The 27225-nt window shown below is 36.5% G+C and overlaps 1 protein-coding gene across 1 annotated transcript in view; it reads left to right on the forward strand.

Moving 5' to 3' along the window:
• The window catches only part of DNAH7 (dynein axonemal heavy chain 7), a 265553-nt gene that overhangs the window by 186792 nt on the left and 51536 nt on the right, over positions 1-27225 (forward strand). Inside the window, exons 47-54 of the mRNA XM_027866000.1 lie at positions 2290-2416; positions 4178-4372; positions 6213-6305; positions 13766-13942; positions 17428-17589; positions 21545-21745; positions 24397-24558; positions 25601-25786. Of these exons, the coding sequence (XP_027721801.1) occupies positions 2290-2416; positions 4178-4372; positions 6213-6305; positions 13766-13942; positions 17428-17589; positions 21545-21745; positions 24397-24558; positions 25601-25786 (1303 nt within the window). The remainder of the gene's footprint in view (positions 1-2289; positions 2417-4177; positions 4373-6212; positions 6306-13765; positions 13943-17427; positions 17590-21544; positions 21746-24396; positions 24559-25600; positions 25787-27225) is intronic.

Consider the following 27225-nt stretch of genomic DNA (forward strand, 5'->3'; position numbering starts at 1 on the left):
TTGTGTCAGAGAATGCCCATAAGGCCATGGCCTGCCATGGACTGTAGAGATTAACATAATTATATTTTCCTTCTAATTCAAGGATATAGACTAGAGCAAAACAAGAANGTGTGTCAGAGAATCCCCATAAGGCCATGGCCTGCCATGGACTGTGGAGATTAACATAATTATATTTTCCTTCTAATTCAAGGATATAGACTAGAGCAAAACAAGAAAAATTTATCTACCTTCACATTTGCCAATTTTTTAATTGCAAAGAAAATATGATTTAATGATTTTGTTTATTATGAACTAAGAATTTGAGATTCAATTCTAGCACTGCTACCTTCAGTTTCACTAGTCTTTTCTAGTGGGGAGGGGTCTGTGCCAATTCTATTGGTACTCCCACCCCATTTTCTGAAGTTCTAGGAAGTTTTCTTATATTAATTTTGACTTTAGTCTTCAAGTTTCTTCACTTGTATTATTCTGGTAGACCTATGGATATCTCTGTGAATCCTGTCATCAAGATCAGTGTTTTGCTTGTATAGAAATCAAATTTTTTCTTAATGGTATTACTTTTTGCTTCTGTTAGACAGTTATTTCTGTCTATTTGCACTTCACTTAGTCTCTCTTTTGTTTCTTTGGTGAGATTTGCCATCTTTAGTTCCCTGAGATGTCTGTTACACTTTCCCAGGATACTAAATTTTGTATGGGCCTCCTGTAATGCAGGACTCTGGGCTTTTGGCTTCTGGAAACTAGAAATCTCAGGTAGAGGTGAGTTGCTTTTTGTGCAGGGTCTCAACTGCCTCTTTGATACCATTAGCTGCTGATGGTGCCCTGGTTTTTTCCCCATTATGTTCTGCCACAAAGTCTTTACGCAAATGTATTAAATAAATTATATATAATAAATAAAATATGATGACTATTAAATATAATATATATAATAAATTATATACATCATGATGACAAATATAATTAATTTTATGTGTTTCTATATACATGTGTAAAAGAAGGACCAGGAATATATGTATATATGTATATTTATGTATGTGTGTGTGTGTGTGTGTGTATACTTCTGGCCCTTCTTTTCTAACAGATATTAACATCCTGGTTATCACTTGACAAATTGCTCCCGTGGTCTTTAGTTAGGTTTCCAATCAATTAGTCCACCTAATCAGTGAAAGTACATTGCTTTGTCTTATTCACCCATAGACCTCTGTGCTGCCCAGCTATTTGTGTGTCACTTTCCAAGAGAGAGAGAAAACCTTCCCCATCAGTCTGGGAATCAGTAGAATGAGTAATTTAAATTTGCAGAGAATTTAGACATTTTAGCTATTGTTTTCAGTGGCTATGCCAACACACATTTTGTCAGAGTTGCTAAGTAAGAAAAAATGGACAAATTCAATGAATGTGCTTTTCTTGTCGAGATGCTGCTGGTTGATGGTAAAAAACAGGTAAAGACATCAAAAAGTAGGTCTTGGATAATCCACATATGAGACAGTCTATAAATAATCAAAAAGTTGGTTATACTACTGAACAGTTTTGAGAAATGGTTGGGAGCTCCCAGTATGGAAACTCCCACCACCAAAGCTGATCTACATCTCATTGGACACTGAGAGGTTGAATGACTTGCTCATGGTCACATAAACTATGACAAATTAGAGACAGAACTTGAACCCAGGTCTTCCTAACTCCAAGGATAGACTTTTATCCAAAAATAGTTAGTCATACTATGATTATTAGTTGTCCTAATGCTTTGTTCAGATTGTTGTTATTAATGTAGTCTATCATTGTTTTGTAATTTCTTCAAGCTTTCTTTTACTAATTTCACATCCAAAGCAGGACACTAATCTCTTATCTATGTTACTAAATAACAAATAGTGCTTTGAATTTATCTTCAGATATAAACAACTGGTTAAAAAATACCTTTATATCCAAAATAGAAACTTACAGGAAATTAATAGAAAAACTAAACTGAAATGTATCTCTAAAAAATAGAACTTAGGCACAAGACTTTTAAAACAACAACTTAGTATACATGTGCAATGATTTTTTGTCCAAAAGGAAGATGGGTAGCTTTAAAAAAAATCAGTCAACGGTAAAATGTAATTTCACTGAAATGTTTCTATACTGTTTCGCTCTCAAATTGGTTCACATGGCTAATGAGGATCCTTGATTGTTTTTTGGGTAATTGGCCAGAAAGTTTATTAGAACAATGAAGGTCTAACTGGTTTGTAATAGGTTTTTGTAAATGCATGGGCTTTAGAGTGATATTAATTTTTAATTTAAAAAAAATTTATTTCTTTGCAGGTTACAAATTCTCCAGGACCACTTTACTTATTCTTTATATGTTAATGTCTGTCGTTCACTCTTTGAAAAGGATAAGCTGCTCTTTTCCTTTTGTCTAAATGTGAATCTTCTAACATATGAAAATTTGGTCAGTACCTTTTGAAAATTTTTGTAAGGCATTGGTGTATGAAAAATTACATTGTTACTAAGTTATTTATTCATAATGACATCTATAAAACAGAAAAATTCGACCCATAAACAATGCTTAGTATATTTAATGCAACTCATTATAACAAGACACTTTGATTCCACAGAGATGGAAAATATATTGTAGACAGACCATAGTGTTAGAACTATGTATTTTTAATATTAAGTTAAAGTAACCTATAAAGATATACCAACTCTGTATTTTAGTATATTGTCTCAATATGTTTATACCAAATAGACTAAGTATGTATTTAAACATCTGAAGCAATTAGTAGCTGAACTGAACAGTTTGGGTTTGATATAGTGGAATTTTAGCACTACTTAGCACTGTTTGGAAATGGAGTTCTCTCTTCATTGGTTTTAATAATTAGAAGGAAAATTGACCATTTTAAATGTATTCATTTAAAGTGTGACGTGATTTTGAAAAGACAGCTTTTCATACACATTACTCAACCAGGCTCTTTGGAAACCTGGCTTATTTTTTTATCTTATAGTCCTGGAACTCAATGATGGCTTTTGCCAGTAAGGTGAATAAATTTATAATTTAGAAAGATCTTAATTTTTCCCATGTCCTTTACAATCCTGTTTCTTAACATTAATTCAATAGGGGCAATGAGTAATTTTAAAACTATAAATAAAGATAAGGGCTTTTAAGAAAATGCTATAGCAAGATATCTTTTCAAATGGTGCTGAGTAGTGCTAAAAATTCTACTAGAAATTCTCGACCTCAGCGATGTCTCTCCAGATCAGAGGCTGAATGAATATTCTGACACTCCTATTCTAATCATTGAATACATCATTCATATGTTTGTGAAACATACAAGTAAAAGATAATTCTGAGGACTGCTTCAAATGACTAGTTAAGAAGGGTTAGAACTTGCAGTGAGTACTTGAACACTAATTTCATTTTAACACTTCCAACCCAATCAGACTCTATGACTGAATTTGGAGCTTCCCTTAAAGGCCACAATAATTACAGAGGAATTCTGAAAGGACATTTTTCCATCAGTATTTCTTGGTGAAGGTACTCCTTCACCGGACGTACATTCCTCATCAGATCATGCCTAGGCAAGCTAGGTAATGGAATGAAACTAGACCCTTAGTGTAGAAGGATTATTATGGCAGATGGGAAGAAACAGCAGCAAATAATTTATTTTCATATGTGGAAGATCATGATGCCAAGGATTTACATTAACAAAAGGGTCTAGCCCTCTTTCATTTAAATAATAGCGAAATTTGCAAAGTCCTTTGTAAGAATATAACTGCAAATGTTCAAGTAAAAGTCGGACCAAGTGGTCCCTGAGCACTAGCTCAGATTCTGATTCTATAAGTCTTTATTTATTTATTTATTTAGTGAGGCAGTTGGGGTTAAGTAACTTGCCCATGGTCACACAGCTAGTGAGTATCAAGTGTCTGAGGCTGGATTTGAACTTAGCTCCTCCTGACTCCAGGGCCAAGGCTCTATTCACTGCACCACCCAGCTGCCCCTCTACAAGTCTTTAAACTGAAAAATTAACTGTCACCCCCATCACCTAGCACCTAATAGGTAATAGGTACTTAATAAACACTTGCAGATTGATTGAAAGAAAATCTGAGTGTTTACCCTTTAAAATTTAAGGTAGCTAAATCTTCCATAAGTTGACTAAAGTATAAGTAGATTGTCTAGTTTTTTACTTCTTTCTTCTGTGCAATTTCACTCAAGGTTAATGAAGATAATTGGAGGTTTCTGCTAACTGGTGGCATTGGTCTGGACAATCCTTTCTCCAACCCTTGTATATGGCTTCCCCAGAAATCTTGGGATGAAATATGTCGATTAGATGAATTGCCAGACTTCAAAGGCATTCGTAAGGCATTTGTGTCACTGAAAGATGGATGGAAAAAAGTATATGATAGTTTGGTATGTATTAAAAATTGTTTCATGAAACTTTTGCTTATTATGTGGTTTTAATATGGAAAAAAGAGAATGTTTATTTTCTAGTCTTCATCTTTAAATAAAACAAGTAAATAAGCTAGACAGGTATTAAAATAAAACTTTAGTTTATTCTGTCATTGTTGTACTATGCACTGCCTGAAAATTGTCATAAATTTGGAATTTTTAACATTAATTTAATTATATGTTTTGAAATATGAAAGTAAAGATATTTTCCTAGGTTGAATAATCTATGGAAACACTATTGTTGAACTGACAAAAACTATGAAAATGTTAAACTTTCATATATATATATATGGGTGTGTGTGTATATAAATACATATACACATATATACATATACATACATACATACATATATTTATATGGGTTTGAAAATCTTTTCACTAGCAAGTGACTAATGAATAGTGATTGACTTGGAGGGAAAGCTGAGCCAACACACCATCGGTAACAGTGGAGCAGAAAAGGAATGGGCAGCTTACAAAGATTTGGTGTACAGCACCACATTTAGTCATTTGGATCAGAATACTTACAAACATCAGGATTGATTTGATGAAAATGATGAGGAAATTCAGAAGGTACTAAATGAAAAATGAGAACTCTATAGGGACTAGCAGTGCAATAGTTCGTCCATCTCTAAAAAAGGCAACATTTGACTCCATCAAAAGTAAAGTACAAAGCAAAGCTTAGAGAGATGCAGGATTCCTGGCTCAGTAAGAAGGCAGATGAAATTCAGTTTCATGCTGATAATAACAATCCAAAGCACTTTTATGATGCCTTGAAGGTGATTTATGGGCCAAAGACCTATGATGCATATGAAATACTCAGTGCTGATGGAGCCACATTGATTACTGATAAGGACACGATACTAAAGAGATGAACACTTCCATAGTGTTCTCGACAGACCATCATCAATCAATTGTTGAAGCTATTGACTGTTTACCTCAGTTCGAAGTCTAAAATTTGCAAGAAAATTAGTTCCAGTATGATTTTCACATGGCACTATTTTAGGTGTTTAAGTAACAAAANAACAGACCATCATCAATCAATTGCTGAAGCTATTGACTGTTTACCTCAGTTCGAAGTCTAAAATTTGGAAGAAAATTAGTTCCAGTATGATTTTCACATGGCACTATTTTAGGTGTTTAAGTAACAAAATTAGACAAAAACTTGAAGTCGTAATGTTTTCAGAATATAGAAAATTGAATTTTGTATAGGAAATAAGGAAATACTCTTTTTAGAAATTAACAAGCCTATGTCATATCATATACCAAAACCTACCCTTCTTAGATTCATGTCATTGAACTCATTCCCTTTTCTACGTGACTTTCTGATCCCTGTCACCACTAGCCTGTGGTGTGGTCACTTAAGATTTGGTATGTATTCATTTAAACTTTCCACTTCTTTACCCCTCTGATGCCTCATTGGGATGTGGAGGGGACCTTGTAATGTTAATAGAGCACAAGCTATGTCAGAGCCTGGTGAGACCATAAATCTGGTTTCTGAGGGTTAGCCTAGATAATTGGAGAGTGGATTTCACCACATAGGCCAAAGTAGTGAAATTTACTCTGGGAGACAATTTCATTATTGGGGGATGAGGGGTGGGGTTGAGGTGTGTGTGCTGAGATCTACCTTGTGCTTTGTTAAGCACTTTCCTTGTTACAGCCCTGTGAAGTGTATGGTATAATCAATTTTATACCCCTTTCGGCATATGAGGAAACCTTAAAAGGGTCACACAGTGAAACAGTATTTGAACCAAAAGATTTATGTAATTCGATTTGAGTCAATTTGATTCCTCCATTTTTACAGGAGCCCCATCATGAGTCCTTTCCTGAATCATGGGAAGAAAAAGTAAATGACTTTCAAAGGATGCTTGTTATTCGCTGTCTGAGACCTGACAAGGTAAATGTGAATCTGAGCTTTGAAATTAAGGTACCTCTTTCCCACATGCCATCCAAGGCTATATTTCCTAAAAGTAAGTTCTTTACCCACAAAAACTGATTAGTATAAGTTTTTATAACTGAAAAGTATAAGTATATGAAAAAGTTGGTGCATTAAAGTTATGTAAACTTTGAAACTAGCCAGAATGGCTTTTATGCTATAGGAATTTTATTTCATAACTTGAAACTACAAACTACTATTTCCTCCTGACTTTTGCTCTGCCTTTTCTCAACATTTCTACAGTCTAATTTCAGTCCTTGTCACTGCTCTGATCCTGCTCAGTGGTTGTAATTCTGGCTCACTTAGCGAATTATTTGAATTATTTGACTTAAATGTTCTTATATCTGGTCTTGTATTTTGGGCTGGCCTTCCACAGCCTATAACAGTTGTTTAGTGCTATCCTGACTACAAAGGAATGTGCTAACTTTTAATATAAATACCACCCAAGGATAGCAGTACCCTAAGGATTCAATGCACATGCTTTTGAAAGAAGTGTTAATCTTCTCAATTTTGTATGCTGGATGAGACTTGTTAAATACTAAGATGACTACATGCATGTCTAATATAAAATATTAGAAAATAGTCACTTCTCATTCTGGTATATACTAATTCTTACTAAGAAGGTGTTTAATAAGACGTTACCTTGTTCCAGATATATTTCCTTCCAAGTATTTTACAAATTCTTGCCCAATTAAATTCTTTGAAAGGAAGAAACTAGTTAAGTATTTTCAGAGCTTTAAATGACTATATAGCCCAATTTGTTTCAAATAAAAGAAGAGGCTTTGCTTATATTAGGTGCTTCATAAATGATTAATGAATGACAATAAAATAATGATTTTTATAACCCTGCTTTAAAAAAAAATTGGGTAGAGAATGTGTTCAGAGTACTTCAAACCAAGGGTTTTCAAAAGGTAATAAAGATTGAATTTAAGACACACCTAAAACATATCGAATAATTGAGTTATCAAGGAAAAGAGTTTTTGCCTCCCAGCCATTTAAAAACCCTATCAGACATTTCTCTCATATCTATTCTACATAATTTGTATCAAGATTTTCCTGTTCTTAGTGAAGAAGTATATTAGTTAATCACCTTCCTCTCTGTTATCATACACATTTAAAAGTCAGTGAGGGACTTTTGTGGTCAGAGGAAGAGCCTAGCTAAGTTCAGATGACCTCACCAGGTTTATTGCTGGGTCACATTTGGAGACTTTATGCTAGGTAACAAAAAAGTGATCTACCAGGATGAAAGGTCTGCCTATGCCAACAGATATCATAGAGCCTAAATGTATGAAGGAAGAACCATTCTTTTATCCAAGAGTTCTTTTCCAAACCCTGAAATTATCTTCTGCTTTCTCCGAATCATCTTCCATAAGATTAATTTTATTTCTATTGGGGGTCCCAGTTACTAATGATAAATTAAGGTTTTGGAAAGCTACATTTTCTTAAGCCACATATTTGCATTGTGACTAAAAATTTAACATGAGAAAGTCAATTACCCCAAAATATGAGAAAAATTTTACTTGTAGCACCTCCCTTGTTAAATAGCAAATTTACATAATACTGCCTATAGAAATTATTTGTTTTCCCTATGTCTTCCCTATGCAAGAGATCCTGGCTATACTAATACATATTAAGAAAATCATCAGTTGATCCATTTCCAGGTTATGATATTCTTCCATTGTCAGATCATCAAAAAAATTTCTATACTCAAACAGCATCAAAAACAGGGTTTCTGGAATGTTGTACTCTTCAACATGCAGTGAGTGGAAAGTTCACCATTTCCTCAGCAAGAAAAATAAGAATTTTCTAAAAACTGTCCTTCAAAATTATATAGTATTGAATGAATCTTCATATCAATTCACTATCTAATGCCAATTAAGCCAGTGTGAATCACAGTACAAGCTTTATTACACTCAAAATGTGACATACCCCACCAGCAGTCAATGGGGAATATGTCATTCACAATTCTGCCAGAAGTATTTACATGTTATGTAGCCAAGTTTGTGTTACTTTTTGACATGAATAATGTGACAATTAAACTGTTCTGTGATTACTCTTTAAGACTTTAGTATTATATGCTTACCAGTGATCATCATTTAAGTGATTTAGATACTGGTCTTCTACTCTAGCAAGCATAAGAAACACTTGGCCACATCTGGTAAGTTTGCATTTGGAGAGTGGATGAAGCCAGCCTTTGGCATCTACAAAAGAGATGTTATTTATGACTTTAAAATATCAGGCAGAAACACACACTAATAATCCATGTGCTTTTGCAATGATCATGACTTTGAAGAAAATGAAGAGAAGTTAGTTCCTTGCAAAGTCCGCACACAAAGACATTTAAATTTTAAAGACTCCATCTTGAAATTGGGATTGATTTTAAAGGTGAATGATAATATTCTGCCATTTTATTCAGAAGCAGAAATCAGGCTACAAATTATATACTACTTGTAACATTCTCTCCTCAAAGAGATCAATCGTAGACTCTGAGTTAGAGGAGACCTAAAAGGTCAGCTGCTCTAACCTCTACTTGAAAAAGAATTTCCACTATAACATATTTGATAAGGGTCATCCAGGCTTTCCATGAAGGCCTCCAATGAGGGTGAACCCTCTGCTTCTCAGGCAGCCATCTCATTTTTCACTCTAAACATTAGGAATTTTACTCTAAATAGTGGGAATATTTTTCCATATGTCAAACCTATCCTTCCTTACAACTTCCACCCATCTTTCCTAATTTTACTCTATGAGACCAGACAGAACAAGTCTAATACCTCTTCCACATGAAAGCCTTATAGATATTTGAAGATAACCATTATGCCCTCCTATAAGTCTTCTCTAGGCTAAACAGTCCCAGGTCCTTCAATCAATTTTCATTTAATACATATAATTTAGATGTCCCCGCTTGTATCTGGACAGCTTTCCAATGCCATCATCTATTTAATATACTTGTGCATCCTTGAAAAAAGTGGGGGAAGGAAGCAGTGACAGCATTCATTCTGCAAAATCAAGTATTCTCCATGAGATCACCTCTTCCCACCTAAATGCTTCCCCTCTTCCTGCATGAGAAAAAACTCATGGCATATAGTAAGCATTATGTAAATGTTAGTTGTTGTTATGGTTATTGTAATTGATCTAGAAAGTGTTTTTAAGCACTTACAATCCTTAGGAAGGAAGGAAAGAAATATGCATTTATTAAGTACCTATTTTGTGCCAGGCATTGTGCTACAAATATTATTGTACTTTATACACATCTCATTTAATGTGAGACATATGTCTATTTTTATATTTATTTCTTTGTGTTACAATATAAGTATTATACTTTACAAAAAATAGCTCATTTGATTTTCACAACAACCCTAAGAAGTAAATGTTATTGTTATTCCCATTTTACAGCTGAGGGAAATGAGATAAACAGAGGTCCAATGACTTGTCTAGGGTCACGTAATTAGTAAGGGTTGAGATTTAAACTCAGAACTTCCTAACAACAACAACAAGAATAATAAGAGCTAACATTTGTATAGTTATTACTATGTGTCAGATATTGTGCTAAGCACTTTATAATTATTATCTCATTTGATCCTCACAACAAGGATCAATTTGATTCCTCCCTACCTAGGAAATAGGTGCTGTTATTATCACCGTTGTACAGATGAAGAAACTGAGGCAAATAGAGGTTAAGTTATTTGTCCAGGGTCACACAACTAGTAAATGTCTGAGGTCAGAATTGAAGTCAGGTCTTCCTGACTCTAGGTCCAGTTTCTTCACCACACAGCCTGGCTCTCTTAGGAAAATGGCTTTTCTTCAAGCAACTTTAACTAAACATTACCTTTAAAATTGGAAAGTATTTCTTTTCCCTCTGAACCCAAAGGTGATGACATTTTCAGGTCACTAAATAGCAGCAATTTGCTCCATTATAGCAGAGGAATGATATCACTTGATATATGCAAAATGCCTACTTTGGAGGCTTTGTTGTATGCAATTCCATATTTAAATGGAAGTAGCTATCCAGTCTGAGTACTTGGAAAATATTCCTTGTATTCTTGGCGCCCCATCTGCTGTCAGTGACCAAAATAATACAACCAAATTGTTGTGCAACTCAGAGCCAAAGCAAAGGTGATCTTCTCCCACTTATATTTCCAGGAATACATTTGCAATTTTCATGTAAGGACGGGTGTAAAAATTCTCAGGCAGTTTTCACATTCTTACATCTCCCTAAATTCAGTAATATTGTTGGCTGCCATATTCAGTCCTGCCAGAAACATATCCATTGAAAAAAAAAACAAACAAAAAAACCCAATAGGTAGTAGATTGTAATTCTCTATCCTTTTTCTAAGGCAGGGATTAAACAATGTTTATGTTTTCACCTAGAAATAATTTTTTATTGCTTTTAATTAGCCATATAACACAGATGAGGATTGGAGCAACATGGATAGAAGCCTTAATTAGCTTTTCTGTCCCCTACTTAAATTCTGTGGGAAATTAGAGTAAGTATATTAATACTTATGATAGGAAAAAAACCTTTATTTTCTTCCTCTGAGAAGAAGGGAATCGTAATAAGTACTTTCTACCTATAAACTAAGTTGTAATCTTTGTTCTTAAAATACTAACTAGAACCTGGAGGATAAGTTGACTTATTTATACTCAAATTTATTTGATTGCTTTTCCATGGAAGCCTAATGGAAGTATAAACTTTAACAATAATAAATCTGCTTTGGTGTAAGCTCTATGAAGCCAGGGAATAAATCTTCCCTGTATCCTTCCATTCCCATTTCTTACCACCTAACAGAGCTCCTAGTGTATAACAGGTGCTCAATAAATCTTTAATGAATAGGGTGGCAGTCACTAAGTAATAGAGTCTTTCCAGAGTGTATATAACTACATTAGTTGGCATAAATGTTCCTGAAGGAAACTTTGAAAACTGTCCATAAATGAAAAGAAATGTATATTTCTGTAAAGAGAAGTTAGTTTAGTATTTAGCTGAGTGTGTTGCCACTTAGAGAGTATTTAGTAAATACTGGATAATAATATGTTAAGTCAGCTATTTACATCTTAGCTCTTGGAAGATAATTAGAGGGACTCTGTTTATGTAGTCTTCCTCAATATTGGCTCATCCAGGGCATGAAGCCCATCAAGCAGTTTCAGTGTTTTAGTCATGAGCAGAAATGATGGGATGGTAGAGCAAATCATGTATCATAGGCTCATCAATGATGCCTCGTGTGGTAGGCAGTTTATTTTCATTTTGTCTAATAGTATTAAGTAGGAGTCTTAAGTTTTGCCCAAGTTGTGAGTCATAGAAGAATTGGAAGGATTGAGGAACCATTTGTGTGTTATAGTGTGGTAAAACACCAGCATCATCAGAATCCCAACAGAATCCCAACAGAATTCCATGATTCCTAAATTGGATGCCAATCTGTATTGGTAGAGGGAGTTTTTGTACCTGTACAGTAGCTCTCTATGCTGAAGAAATCCCAAGACTGGTAAAGTTGGATATTTAGTATTCACTTTTTCAAGTGAGGCACTCATTATTCAGTGTGCTCCAGTGCCTTATAAACTAATACTCAAAATTTTCTTGTTCTTTACTCTTTACTTTTTTCTTTAATCCAGTTTCTTTCCTTGGGGCTTTAATTTCTTTTCTCACCTCATTCTATACCATTTGAATGTTACTCCCATGCTCTGAACTATAACTTTTTTTTTTTTCAAATCTAGGCAATTTTTATACCAATTTATTTTGGAATCTTAATTAATGGACAGTTACTCCTTCCCTTTCCAAGTAGTTCAAGAAAGTACCATCTGAAGCCACAAAGGCAAAAAACAAAAAAAAACCCCAAAAATCTTCTATCTGATCACTTGTAAATGGGCAGGAAGACATCATGTAGAATTGGAATAAGCTGTCTTAGGAAGTACTGAGTTCTTTGTCCCTAGAAGTCTTCAAGGGAGTGATGGGTGACAAACTATCAAGATTTTGTAGAGATTCTTATTCAGGTACAGGATGAACTAAATCAGAAGTATCAAACACCAGGCTCACCACTCCTGAGTGCTGCCCAAACCAGATTAAAGTGTATTTGGGAAATATTTAACAAAATACATAAAAATACAATAGACCATAGATAATGTTAATATGTGGTTTTCTAAGTCAATATAGGGTCAGCCAGTTCAGTGGCCCCTGTTTCTATTTGTATTGGACGCCACTGAACTAAATGACCTTTCAGTTCCCTTCCAACACTGAGATTCTATGAGAGTAGAAACAAATTTTCCCACCATGTGTGAATCAGGGAAGAAGCCTAATTCCCCTACTCCTCTGTAATCCACGGAGAATTAATGTCTATAGTTATAGTAACCCAATCTCTTATATGGGGGTTGAATGTCTAATGAAAACATATTTTAAAAGTATGTATTTGTATATCTTATTACAGTGTAAATATACTTTTATTAACATTTATTTTAATTTCTAGGAGACAGCTATCAAATCCTTTATGAATAGTATAATGTAGATTATAAATCCTTGGATAAAGACTTCTATATTAATTATCCCCATTATTACTCAACAGATAATACATTAGTAGTTTCATACTATAGTAATCTTGGTTAAATGCAAAGGATGAATAAAAATGTATTAAGTGCTTACTATATTCCACACCCTGTGCTAAACCTGGAAATATAAGAACAAAAAGTGGGATAGCCCCTGTTTCAAGGAGCTACCTTTCAAATGATAGAGACAATACATAAAAGGGAATAGTGGCCATGGGAGTGTTTTGGTCAGAGGAATCTTAGGATTGGTAAATTGATTGGTGAGTAGTAAATTTATACTCCCTTTCCAGGAGTGATACTATTGATTTACTTACTGTGCTTTGTTTGAGAGAGAGAAGGTGAAAAGTAGGGGATGGGGTAAGCACTTAGAAGCACTTAGAAGATAGCAAGATGACCTCAAGTGGACAGCGAGATGGATGGAAGTGAAACATGTTTTGGGGGCTAGCTGTAGATATACTGGGCTTAGTAAGTCTTCACTCCTTCTGTCCCTAATCAAGACAGCTCAGCCAGAAGTTGTGAGTCCTACAGTTGAGCAAATTAACTGCCCCAGGGTTTAGGGTTTGGATTCTTTAGGTCTGATGAATTCTGAAGGGTCTGGGTGAGCAGAAGCAGGGCAGCCAACAAAGCAAACTGGCAGGTGGGTGGCTGGAAGCAAATTTTTTGGTAATCAACTACCTTAAATATACTCTTCATACGTACTCAATATATAAAATGTAGTTATAAAAATAGGAATATTGTGAAAAATTACTCTGATAACAATGAATAATTAAGGAATAAGATGACCACAGCTCTCTGTTATTCTAAAATAGATTTTTGGTTTTTAGCATCCCCATTCTCTAAAGTACTGATCTTAACAAATTTAATTTTTAAAGGTCTCTTCTTTGCTTTTTTAGATTATTCCAATGGTACAAGAATTTATAACTAGCCATTTGGGGCGTCAATTTATTGAACCACCACCATTTGATTTGTCCAAGGCATTTGGAGACAGTAACTGCTGCGCACCACTGATTTTTGTGCTGTCTCCTGGTTCTGATCCTATGGCAGCCCTTCTCAAATTTGCTGATGATCAGGTAATTTAAAAATAGATATGTATTGTGTTAGATGTTGTTTTTCCTAATTAAGAAAAAGGTTTGTTTGAAATCTAAATCTCAGTCATATATGTATGGATCAAACACAGCCCCTGAAACGGTTGGTGATCGAGGGCTAATAGACCCCTAAACATCTCATGTAAGGATACTTGTAGAAAGGGGGCAGCTAGGTGGCGCAGTGGATACAGCATCAGCCCTGAAGTCAGGAAGACCTGAGTTGAAATCCAGCCTCAGACCAAACACTTGACATGTACTAGCTGTGTGACCGTGGGCAAGTCACTTAATCCTGATTGCGTCACCAAAAAAAAAAAAAAAGAATACTAGTAGAGATTTCAGATTATAGGGGTTGTGGCTTACTAGCCCCTAACCTGGAAGTGAGTTTCATAGCTTCCATATGTCTGCGGCACTCTAAGAACTACTACATGATCTGTGGCGTGAGGATACAGTTCCCTCTGAAAACTAAGCACCTTCTCCATTCCAGTCTTTTTGCCCTTGGACTTAGTGGGGAATGAGAAGGATGGGATCCACCCCTTTCTCTTTTCGTTTTGTACAGAAAAAATTAAGGATAGGAACTGGGCCTGTGATTTCATTGGTATAAGTAACTCCCAGGTAAGGAAAGTCTTTTCCTCCAACGAAGGTCAAGGTCTGCTCCTTTCTTGACTTATCATGTCAGCAACAAATTAAACCAGGGGACTGGTTAATTAGGGGAAAGCAAAACAGTAAAAATTACATTTCTTTAAAATCATAAAGAACTTGCTGTATAATTTCTTGTCATGCATACCAGAATGGAAAGATGAGCTAAACAGTAATAAGATTTAATCTTTCTTATTCTCCCTTTGGGAAGAATTTCAATTTCTCCTTGTTTTGTAACATTATGAATTTTTAAAATTAAAAACAGCTGTAATATACAACACAATTTGTAGTTTTTTAAATGTCTTAACATAGCATAGAATTCGTACATTCTAGAAAATAGTGTGTTATAGTAGAAAGAGCATTGTATTTGGAGTCAGAAATTTGTTTAAGAAAGAATCAGAATAAAAACTAAAAAATGGTGGTAACATTAAATATTCATCATCATGGTACATTGGATATTTCCTGTTAAACATAAATTTGTATAATGAAATATTTCATTTGTTGAATTGATAAATTAATAATTTCCACTAAAGTATTCTGTTCTTTGTGATGTAGAAGTAACCCTTTATTCTTGAAAACTATGTGAATGGGGGGCAGGTAGGTGGTTCAGTGGGTAGAGCACTGGCCTTAAAGTCAGGAGGACCTGAGTTCAAATCCGGCCTCAGACCAAGTACTTGACACTTACTAGCTGTGTGACCCTGGGCAAGTCACTTAACCCCAATTGCTTTAAAAAAAAAAAACTATGTCAGTGGAATGAAAATTCTGAAAAGTCTCACCGAGTTGAAAAGATCTGCCTAAAGATTAGTATGTTGTCTAATGGCCCACTTAATTAAGCTTAGGAAGGTTCATCACCACATTGGTCTCAAGGTGATGAATTTTCCAGCTGTAGGAATTCTCAGAGACCTTCTACCAATTCATAGAGGGGTTCTGATCTATGTTAGTGAAGGGGGCCCTCACACCAAGGACACTAATGGATTACACTCAAATTAAAATGTATGGAAATCTCGGAAAGAGAACTCAATATAATCCTCATTATAGCTGAGGGAAGAACCCTTTCCTACTAGAAGGCTCAAATTATAAATAGACAAATTCCTGTAGAGAGATTGACTGGGTGGGCATTCATCCTCCACAAAGCAGGGTGATACCTCTAGTAGTTGTCCTTGACCTCTCTAGTTGCTACTTAGCAACTCTAGCAACAGTATGCTCGCATGTCTTTCTCTAATCCCCTAGCAGGGCTGCATAATACAAATCTCTTCAGATACTAAGAGTGTCAGGTACATTATAAACACTTATTACATGTCTGTTGATTGACTGAATGATCTTAGCCCCATGGATGCTGTAGCCAAAATCATACCTGAGTCAGGTAGAAGCTAATGGTGGAGTGCAAGAGGAACCTGGTTTAGAACTACTTCCTATTATTTCCATAGAGGATCATGAGCATTAAGGGTCAAGAGGAAATACTACTGGGTCTCTAGATTACATTTCCCTCCCGCACCCCAGTGCCATAGACTCTAAAAAAAGTAACCAGAAGACAGTGGCACTAGGAAGGATATTTATGTGTCTTGTACTATCATCCTTGAAAGTCACAGAAGAATATGAATGCAATAGACCTAAGTGTTGGATATATTTTCCCATTGACCCCCTTTTAAAAATCAGAAGCTGGGGTAAAATGGGACTTGAATTTTAAATATTGCTTTCTGGACAAATTGAATAGAATTCAGTTCTTCCAAAAATCATGGGGTAGACTTGTCGGTCTGTTTAAAATACTCTAAGGGTTTTTCAGATTTGAAATTTCTAGTGGATGGTTCATATTTCACTTTGTGATGTTAATGCTATTCTTATGATTGTTTTTACTTTCGTCCTTATTTTCTTCAACAAATTATAAAAAGAACTAGATATTAGAAATATTTACTTTCTAGGATATAAAAATTCTACTCTATTTTGAAAATTAAAATGTAATTTTCTTAATTAGGTAATAATTATGTAATATCAATTTTTTTCATTTCTTCCTTCAAGTCAAAAATCTACTTTATTGTTTTTCTTTTGCACATTTGTTATCACCTCTTCATATTAAGCCTTAATCACTGAATGGGCCTTGCCTCAGTCAAACTGAGACTTGTTAAAGACCTTAGCTTGAAAAGGCCAAGGTCCCCCACTGCATTCTGGGCCATCTCCAGTTGTCCTGATCTGCATCTTGCCCTAATTGCACAGCACTGCCTCACTTAAATCCAATTTACTTGCAGGTCATGGCATCACCTCCCTGATGTCATAGTCCTCTTCGAGAACAAAAGACAAACAATAACATGACCACTTTTAGACATCAAAAGCTATGTAAAATAATAATGATAAATAACACTTGCTTTACATATATTCTGTCCTGTCATCTTCATATAACAGCTCTATGAAGTAGGTGCTTTTATTACCTCCCATTTCATAGCTAAGGAAATTAAATCCAAGAGGGATTCAGGGAGTTGGCCCAGGGCCACATAGTATCTCAGGCAGGATTTAACCTTAGGTCTTCCTGACTTCAAGTCCATCACTACATCCACTATACTCTCTCACTTCCCAAGAAATCTCCCTTTACATTCAGGATTACTGCATGAAGTAGTTCTTCCATGAATTGACTGACTACATCTAGTACTTATAGAGTCCTTAAATCAAATATTGGTCACCATGAAACAAGTTTTCAAAGGATTATGCACTATTTCCCAGTCCTTGGATATGACACATAATTAAATCTGATTAATTTAATATGATTGATAAAATATATACATTGAGTATCTATAAGTATATATTCCCATTTTAGTAACTTTTATAATATGTATTGTATGCAGGGATATGGGGGATCCAAACTTAGTTCCTTATCTCTTGGTCAAGGCCAAGGGCCCATTGCTATGAAAATGATAGAGAAAGCAGTCAAGGAAGGAACCTGGGTTGTTCTTCAGAACTGCCATCTTGCAACATCTTGGATGCCAACACTGGAGAAAGTTTGTGAGGTAAAAATGCTCGTTATTTTCAAGAAATGATATCATTAAAGAATGATGTTAATAAATATAGAGAAATAGTTTACATGTGACCCCACGGATTTTTAAGAAAGTATAAGGTAAGATGATGAATTTGTCTGTGAAATAGTCCTTAGTGGTTAATCAGCAATATTTGTTGAGTTTCCACTGTTCCATGAGCATGTATAATATACATATGAGAATGAGAATGTACAATATACATATGTAAAAAAGGGTTGAACATATTTACCAAGCAATCAACAAATGAATGCACATCAGATTTAATGAACATGACTTGCACTGTGCTCATAAGCTTCATTTCTGTTTTGTCAGAAGATATCTAGGATGGTCAAATGGTTCCACTGCCAAATCAATAAAATATTTTCTCTTAACACATCACTAATCCTTCTTTCTAAGGTCAAAAGCTCATAGAGAAGATTGGGAAGAAAATGAAAACAAGTGCGATGACACACATATGCAATATATGATCTTTTATTCAGTATTATTTTCCAATTTAACTCAGCAAATACTTATTAAATGCCATCCATGTTCAGAGTACCCATGTTGAGGGAGGTATAGAAATGAAAGTCTATGCCTTTATGGAGCTTACAACTTAGCAGAGTCCACAAAATAAGTACATAAGAGAAATACACATAAGGTTCTTTGTAAGGTCCAAAGAAGATGTGTTAGTGTATAAATTTAATTGTAATTAAAGTGCCATGATGAGACTACCCTTTTATATCTTTCCTAATTCTTCTCCATACACTAGAATTTAATTCTTAGGACTATTTGAGAAGTTTAGGAATTTACAGTTACAGCTGTTACATGGGGAAATGAAAACATAGAAATAAGTAAACTTTGGCGTAATTTCCAATATTCATCGGGCTAGGAGCCAAGATGGTGGAGTAAAAAGGTAGTTGCTCTCACCCTCCCCTATCAACCTCTAAAAGCCCAGAAAATGTTGCCCCAGGAAAAACCCTGGAACAGCTGAACCAGAATAAAGACGGGGAGCAGCAGTACAGTAGCCCAGGTACGTTGAGGGATTAATGGGAAAGGCCCCTCTTGCCCTGAGGGAAGGGGAGCAGTACTGGAGAGGCATCCCAGCAAGCTAGTGAAAAGCCCCACTTTAGCACACCAGGAGGAGATCCTGAAACCCAGGTAGCGGAGCAGGCAAATACCAATACCTGGACTTCTGAGTGCCTCAGTGAGGGCAGGGGAACAGGTGGAAACCGGCTCAGAAAACCACTAGGTGCCTCAGCGTTGTACAGCAACCAGGTCTTCCAGTGCCTCAGCAAAAATAAGGGAGGCAGCACTGCAAGGGGCCCCAGGCAGATAAACACCTGGCAGCACTTATCCAAAAGGAGCTAAACAAAGCTAAAGGAAAGGAAAAGCAGGCAGCCTAGATTTGCCTGAAAGTCCCAGCCTTGCTGATTCCAGCCCAACAACAAATAAGCTGCCGGAACCCTACAGCCTTCAATTGCCAACATCAGAGGCCCCAACACACAAAGCCAGTGACCAAGACCTGGGCTCCCAATACAAGAAGCTTGGGTCAGTGCCCTCTGCTCCCCAGCAGGAGAGCTCAATCTCTTTAAAGGCCAGGGAAAAATCAAACACCATGAGCAAAAAGAAACGTACCATAGATTCATATTATGAGAACAGTGAAGATCAAGGCAGAAATTCTGAATTGACAACATTGTCAACAAACCCACATCTGAAACCTCAAAAGGGAATATGAACTGTTCTGAAGCCCCAAAAGCCTTCTTAGAAGAGCTCAAGAAAGATTTTAAAAGTCAAATGAGAGAGGTAGAGGAGTCCTTAAAAAATACAATTGGCCAACTGGGAAAAAAGTACACTGAAGAAAACAAGTCCCTAAAAAATACAATTGGCTAAATGGGGAAGGAGGTACAAAACCAATGTTCATTGGAAAACATATTAGACTGTAGGGGAATATGTTTGTATAGATAGCAATCCTACACCATCAGTAAGCCAAGAAGCCTAACTGAACTCAGTGTCTGATAGTCACCCCCTGATATACCCTGGTCATCCAGGAAGGTCCTTGGAGAGGCCATGTAATTCAACAAACATTTATTAGACTCTAACTATGTGCAAAGCACTGGGCTAGGTAGGCTGTGGAGAAACAAAGAAGAAAATGTACACAACCGTTGCCCTCAAGGCACTTACAGTGTAGTGGGGCCAGGGGAGATGAGAGTTCAGCAAGGTAGAATGTTTGAAAGATGAAAGGATAAGCTTCATTTGAGCATATTGAGTTTGAGGTGTCCATAAGGGATTCAAGAGGTCCAGCAAACAATTGAGCAAGGAGCTGTTATATTGGTGATTCTTAAAGCCATAGGAATGAAAGAGATTAATTGCAAAGGGAAGAAAAGAAGGATAAGGACACCCACACTTAAGGAGCTGAAGGAGAAGATGAACTAGTGAGTGAGGAACAGTCAGGCAGACGGGAAGAGAACCAGAAGAAAGAAATGTCAGAGAAGCCAGAGGGGGAGTATCAAGAAAGGAGCTGTGCTAGGTGGCATAGTGGATAGAGCACTGGCCTTGGAGTCAGGAGGACCTGAGTTCAAATTCAGCCTCAGACATATAACACTCACTAGCTGTGTGACCCTGGGCAAGTCACTTAACACCAATTGCGTCACCAAAAAAAAAAAAGAAAGAAAGAAGGGATCTGTGGTCAGTGGTGCCAGCTAATACATAAAGGCCAGTGCCTGAAAAGGGGAGTTGGATGTGGCAATTAAGAGATCATCACTGGCCTTAGAGAGACCACTTTTAGTGGCGTGGTGGAGACAAAAACTCTTCTGACGATTTGTCCCCAAAACTTCGTGTGGCTTGTGGCTTTTCTTCTATCTCAGCCATGGGCAAAGTGTTCTCCTGCATAGGCAGCTACATAGATTGGATTGTGAGCTCCTTGAGGGTGGAGATTGCCTCTTTTTGTATCCCCAGTGCTTAGCACAGTGCCTGCCACAGAAAGTGCTGCTCCACTATTTATTGACTGACTGACAGCTAGTTCAGTGGATAGAGTGCTGGGTCTGGAGTCAGGAAGATGAGTTCAAATCCGGCCCCAGGGCAAGATACTTAACCTCAGTTTGCCTCAGATTTCTGAACTGTAAAATGAGGATGGTAATAGCACCTACCCCCCAGGGTTGTGAAAATAAAATGAGATAATATTTATAAAGTACTTAGCACAGTGCCTAGAACATAGTAGATATTATATAGATGGTAAACATCATTGTGATTATTTTTACAGGCAATTATAGTTAAAGAGATAGCTGTTAGTTCCCCTAGCCTTCTATTCAACTTGAAGGACCTGTGTCGGTTTCCTCTGATTCACCTGTATCTTCTCCTCATTTGTACTACAGAAAATAGAGCTTACACAAAGCAATGAGATTCCATCAAAAGGGAAAACAAGTCAAAAAGTCTTCAATGGTTGTTTTAACTCAAGGGACAGTTTTCAGTTATATATAGTTACTTGTCAGAGATTATTTAAAATCTAAATCTAGGGTGTCCCTAAAATGGTGGTTCTTAACCTTTTTCATGTCATAAATCTCTTTGATAGTCTGGTCAAACCCATGGACCTCTTTTGCAGAATAATTTTTTTAAAAATTCATAATGGAAGGAAATGTCAAATTTCATTTAGAGGTTAATGAAAATAAAGATGCAATCTTTCCCTTCCAAGTTCATGGACCCTCTAAAAATCTATCCATGTACCTTAGGTTTAGATTTCTCTAAAATCTGTCAGTTCTAGCAACTTTTGTTGCTACTTATGACATACACTTTTGTAAGCTACTTATGACATAAACTATTTTAGCAAGAGTTCTTCAAGGGTGATTTGTAAAAAAGACATTTCTTTAGAAGACAGGAGTAACTTTGTGTTGTAGAAAGTTCATCATTTTCTTTAGGTTTTCTTTACAGTTTTCTATCTGATTTCTGTTTATAGGACCTAAGTCCAGAAACAACCCATCCAGATTTCCGAATTTGGTTAACAAGCTACCCTTCTCCAAATTTCCCTGTGTCTGTGCTTCAGAATGGAGTAAAAATGACTAATGAAGCACCTAAAGGTTTACGGGCTAATATTATTCGATCGTACTTGATGGACCCAATCTCTGACCCTGAGTTTTTCGGTGGTTGCAAGAAGCCTGTGAGTAATGTGTTAGCCTTGTTGCCTCAGCCCTGTAGAACAACTGAAAGTGGCCTCTGGTGATTATGGATGTGTGCTCTGAATGAAAACTACCAAATTAAATAAGCTTTCTTCACTGCAATGAAGTTGGTTTTGATTACTGATTACTGACTGCAGTGAAGTCAATTTTATTAATATTTTATTTTTATTTTACCACTAGTCTTCTTCCTTCTCAGCAGAGATTTTGTGGTGTGCCATTAATAACTTAAATTTCTACTTAGGAAGTCAGATATAAGCCATTGCCAATACAAATCTGCAAGGCTGGAGATCTTGTAGCAGGATATTAACTAAACCCTTTGCTATTTGGGACCATATCTCTAAATTAAAACATAAAAATATTTTATCCATATAACTATAATGAGAGCCAAAATGATTGTACTGGTTGATTTATGGAAATCATAAGTGCCTTTTTCAGAGTCACCAAGATAGCTGGGAAACCACCTACTGTTTTCATGATTAGGGTTTTGTACATGAATGTCTCTGACCTAAAATTGTTTCACATCATTTTGCCATAATTAAAAATGGAAGAGAGCTCATTTTAACAGGGGTTATGAACCTTGGTAAGTTGCTGCCATTAAAAAGCCCACACTTCTGTTGTCAAAGCATGTTTTAAATATACGCCAATGGAAAAATCAGAAATATAAGAAAGAACTTTAAAAAAAAAGTTAATCATGAACAATAAAAACTTGATTTTAAACTAATCTATCATCTTGTCCTTAATGTATAAGATTTGCTTTGTCTTATACCATATATGGAGTTCTATCAATTTTGTTCAAACAGCCATTGTAATACCTGGGGTCCAGGAAATGGCAGGTTCCTCTCAAGCTTTGTGGCAGGGTCATTTCTGCAAGTTTGCAAAAAAAAATTTTTGTTAAATTTTTCTCCTGGACCAAAACCATATCCCTGTGCAATAGTCACAGGTTTTAGTGGGGTAGGCAATAAGGAATTACTGACCAAACTCATACAGGGTCTTGGGTCTCACAAATGAAGTATTCAAAGCACCTGCTAAGCACACTATGAAACACTGATGTTTCAGAATTTTTTAGATATCCTGTTATTGAATCAAATTCTTAACTTTCAAAAATAACAACAGTATGTCCTGAGACCTTACTAAGTCATAGCTAGATATAAGGAGTGAGCCTGTGTACAAATAAACACGGTTATGTGCGAACAGGATGGCAGCATGCCTGTGAACAATTTCTGCTATTCATTTCCTCTGTGGCACTTCTAGGTCCCTTGTTGTACCAGTGCCTTTAGTATGCTGCTTTTGAACAAGAGAAAATTACTTCTATCTTTTAAAAAATGGCTTGATGAAGGAAGCTTTAGACCAACAGCTCCTGGACCTTGTCCCCAGGCTTACAGATCCAGGATTGGAAGGAACCTTGGAAGCCATCTAATAATGTAGCCACTTCATTTTACCTACAAGGGAACTGAGAATCCAGAGAGGTCCCAGCATGATGCTGCTTCTCTTAGTCCTAGTCCCAGCTTAGCCATTTATTATGTGACTTAACCATTTTAAATATATTTCTTCATTTATTAAGATAGGGATAATAATACCTTTCCTAACTTTCCTAAAGTTAGGAAATACTTCAAAGATCCATGATTTTTTTTTGAGGTGGGCAGCTAGGTGGTGCAGTGGATAGAGCACAGGACCTGGAGTCAGAAAGATTCATCTTCCTGAGTTCAAATCTGGCCTCAGACACCTACTAACTGCATGACCTTGGGCAAGTCACTTAGCCCTGTTTGTCTGAGTTTCCTTATTTGTAAAATGTGCTGGAGAAGGAAATGGCCAAACACTCCAGTATCTTTGCCAAGGAAACCTCAAATGGGGTTAGGAAGAGACAGACATGACTAAAACAACTAATTAACTTCTTCCACTGAAACAGATTTCAACCCTCTAAACATTGTATTAGATAATCATTATTAGGCAGCTATGTCCAGTGATAAAGCACTGGACCAAGAGTCTAGAAGACCTGAGTTCAAATCCAGCCTCAGATACTTAATGGCTATGTGACCTCGACTAAGTCATTTAACCTTCATTTGCCTGAGTTTCCTCATCTGCAAAATGGGGATAATATTAGCAGCTACTTTCCAAGGTTATTGTGAAGATAAAAAATAAGATAATATCTATAAGGCACTTTGCAAAACTTAAACCTTTATATAAATACTAGTTTTCTGTGGTTGAAGAAATTCTACACTTGGTAATGAAATCTTCAGTAAAGAGCCTTTCTGAAATTAGATTATTCCTCTCAGCATGACAGGAACTAAGCAGGACCCTCAATTTGGCTGGCCTCTCTTTTGAGAATCCAGTGCCATCCCCACATCACCAGGAGGGACTGGAGTAATGGAAAACAATTCAAGAATTATTTCATTTTTGTCTTGATGCCCCCAGAGCTCAGCACAGTGCCTGGCATATCATGTGCCCTTATTGGTACTTGCTGATTTATTATGTATAAGCCTTAGCACCTAAATAATATCCAAACAAGCTAATATATGTGAAAGTTTTTGAAAAGAATAAAAGCCTATTGAAACCTAGGGCATTACTGTTATTACTTATGATGTAATAGCAAGAAAAATTAAGTGATATAACAATTGTTATCTTCTTTTTAAAGGAAGAATTCAAGAAATTGCTCTATGGCCTCTGTTTCTTCCATGCATTAGTTCAAGAAAGACGGAAATTTGGGCCTCTGGGATGGAATATTCCTTATGAGTTCAATGAGACTGACCTGAGAATCAGCGTACAGCAGCTCGGCATGTTTCTGAACCAGTATGAGGTATAGCTAAATTAACAGCAAAGACCTTTTCTGTTCTGCTCTTTATGACATTTTAAGTTCATTTACACTTAAGGGCCTTCTGATTAATTTCAATTCCCATGACATGAATTCAACAGTTATTACCCAGTAGCTTCTGATGTACTTCATTATTAACAGCATAGAGTTAATTATAGTAGCCAAGATGTCAGGTCTTCTATTACAAACCCATTAATAGTTTATTCTGAGTTGGTGACAGAACCAGGACTGGCACGCAGATCTTCTGACCCCCAATCCATTTTATCATTTTGCTTCTAATACTGTCTTTCTTTTATTTTGAGGAGGAGAGGGGAGAAGAAAGGGATTGATATCAGCAACACATTAGAAGTCGTGAAAGCAAGGCTGTAGTCAAAGACATTTAGAATGGTTAGATACTTTGGGAGTTGTACATTCCAAGAAAGATCTCAAGCACTCATTAGGATTTCATGATACAGTGCTAAGGAACCAAATGATACAGTCGCAACACTGCCTTATGGCCTCCTGAAGAAACACATAATTTCTAGGCTCTGTGGTATCCTCTCTCTTGGCTTCTCCATGAACAAAGGGACAATGGCTTCGGCAGTACAGCCTTTCACAGTTCAGCAGAGGGAGATAAGATTGTGAGTGACAGTAGGTAGAAATAGGTGGAATAAAAAAATTCATAGGTCATTCTCTAGATCTTTTGAAGATTATCTCTTGCTATAAGCTTGACTGTTGACATTATTAAGTATACTCTTTAAGACTAAAATGGTTCAATGCCACTATGACTTTGCTTCAGAAGGAAATGCAACTATATTGAGAGTTCTATTTCTTGAATAACTGGCACATACAAGGCATTTGTTAAGTGTTAGAGGCAGTGAAAAGAAAGAGGCCAAGAAAGTTATAGAGCTTACAAGAAAATATAAAAAGGGTAGTTTTGAGGGAGGTCTTTTGTAAAACTCTTAATTTAATATGACCCTGTATATAACTTTGTAATGCTAATATGGGAAGTTTTGAGCTGGTTGAAACACTGACGTCTTATTTTTAGGAGCTTCCCTATGATGCACTGCGATATATGACTGGTGAATGCAATTATGGTGGCAGAGTTACTGATGACTGGGACCGACGTACATTGCGCAGCATTTTAAACAAATTCTACAATCCAGAGATAGTTAAAAATCCAGACTATAAGTTTGACTCCAGTGGTGTCTATTATGCCCCTCCCAGTGGTGATGTAAGTATGTGCACTTTTAAGAAAGCTGAAATTAACAAACAGTATAATCAAATGTCTGCTATTATTTTTAAAAATACATTTATTAAATACCTACTGTGCCTAGACATTGTACTATGTGTTTGTGTGGAGGGAGTAGGGTCAGAGGATGCAAAGACAAAAGCAAAAAAATAGTCGCCGCCTTCAAGGAACTAACTTATGGTCTATCCAGTGGAAACACAAACATCTGTGGATGTATTGAAAATAGACAAAAATAACTGCAGGTGATTGTGAGGGGAGGGCACTAGCAGACAGATGGGGGCATCAGGAAAGGCCTCATGTGAAGGCAGCATTCAAGCTGAAGCTTGAAGAAAACTAGAGATTCTAAGAGATGGAGGTGATGAGGAAGTGCATTCTAGGTATGGAAGACAGCCAGTGCAGAGGCAGAGAAGCAGAAGATGGAGTTCTGGGCATGAGGAACAGCAAAGAAGCCAGTGCAGTCGGGCCACAGTGTGCAGCAAAGATGGAAAGGTCATTGGAGGCCAAGTTGTCAAGAGTTTTATGCCAAATAGAGGAATTTATAGTTGATCCTAGAAACAATAGGCAACCCCTGGATATTACTTAGAGAGGGGGTGATATGGTCACATTTGTGTTTCACAAAAATCAGTTTGGTGACTGCACTTGCGGCAATAACAGCATAAGAGATAATACCTCTTTCTGTTGGGAACTAGAGCTGGCAGTCCCTTCTTAGAGGGAGCTTGGAATAGAGTAGGCAGTTAGCTATCAGATACCAAGATGGCTGTGGATGGCAGTTTCTAGAACACCCACAGGCAGCTGGAGGACACTGTGAAATGAAAAGGCTACCAAGAGGTAAATTTCATCTTGAGCCAACCTGGTTTGTGGGAATTTGTATAATGAGGAAAAAATAAAGAAAAATTCAAAAACACTGAGAATACGGAGCTAAAAAAAAGTTCCTGGGAGCTGGGGAGAGCTATAGAAGATTAGTAACTCATAGACAAGCTGAGGCATAGTCCAAGATCCCCAGTATAACAGCTTTATACTATCCATCCTCAGTTCTTGAAGACTGATCCTTGAGGCAAGTCACTTTCTTCATTTCATAAGTTCTCTGAGCTCCTAGCATCAGAACAAGGCTGACCCAGGAGTTGTCACAAGAGCCTTTCCAGGGTTTTTTCTACCCAGCCTTCCTTTGAAGTATAAAAGTCTTTGCTTTGGGAGGTGTCATGGACTTGCTTCACCACTAGGACAGTGTCATTCCTGTCACATGTACATTTAATCTGGGGGATAATTTAACAAACCTCAGAAAGCAGGCAGCTGAAGCTCAGGGACAGCTCTGCTGAACAGGACTGTCAGTTCTGAGTAAACAGGAGTGGGATCTTGGGGGTGCTGATTTCCCCTGATCCTGTGAATCCTTCACTAAGTATCTCTAGCCACATAAGTCTCTA

Source organism: Vombatus ursinus, unplaced genomic scaffold (assembly GCF_900497805.2).
Source record: "Vombatus ursinus unplaced genomic scaffold, bare-nosed wombat genome assembly UNPS02014779.1, whole genome shotgun sequence".
NCBI classification, from domain to species: Eukaryota; Metazoa; Chordata; class Mammalia; order Diprotodontia; family Vombatidae; genus Vombatus; species Vombatus ursinus.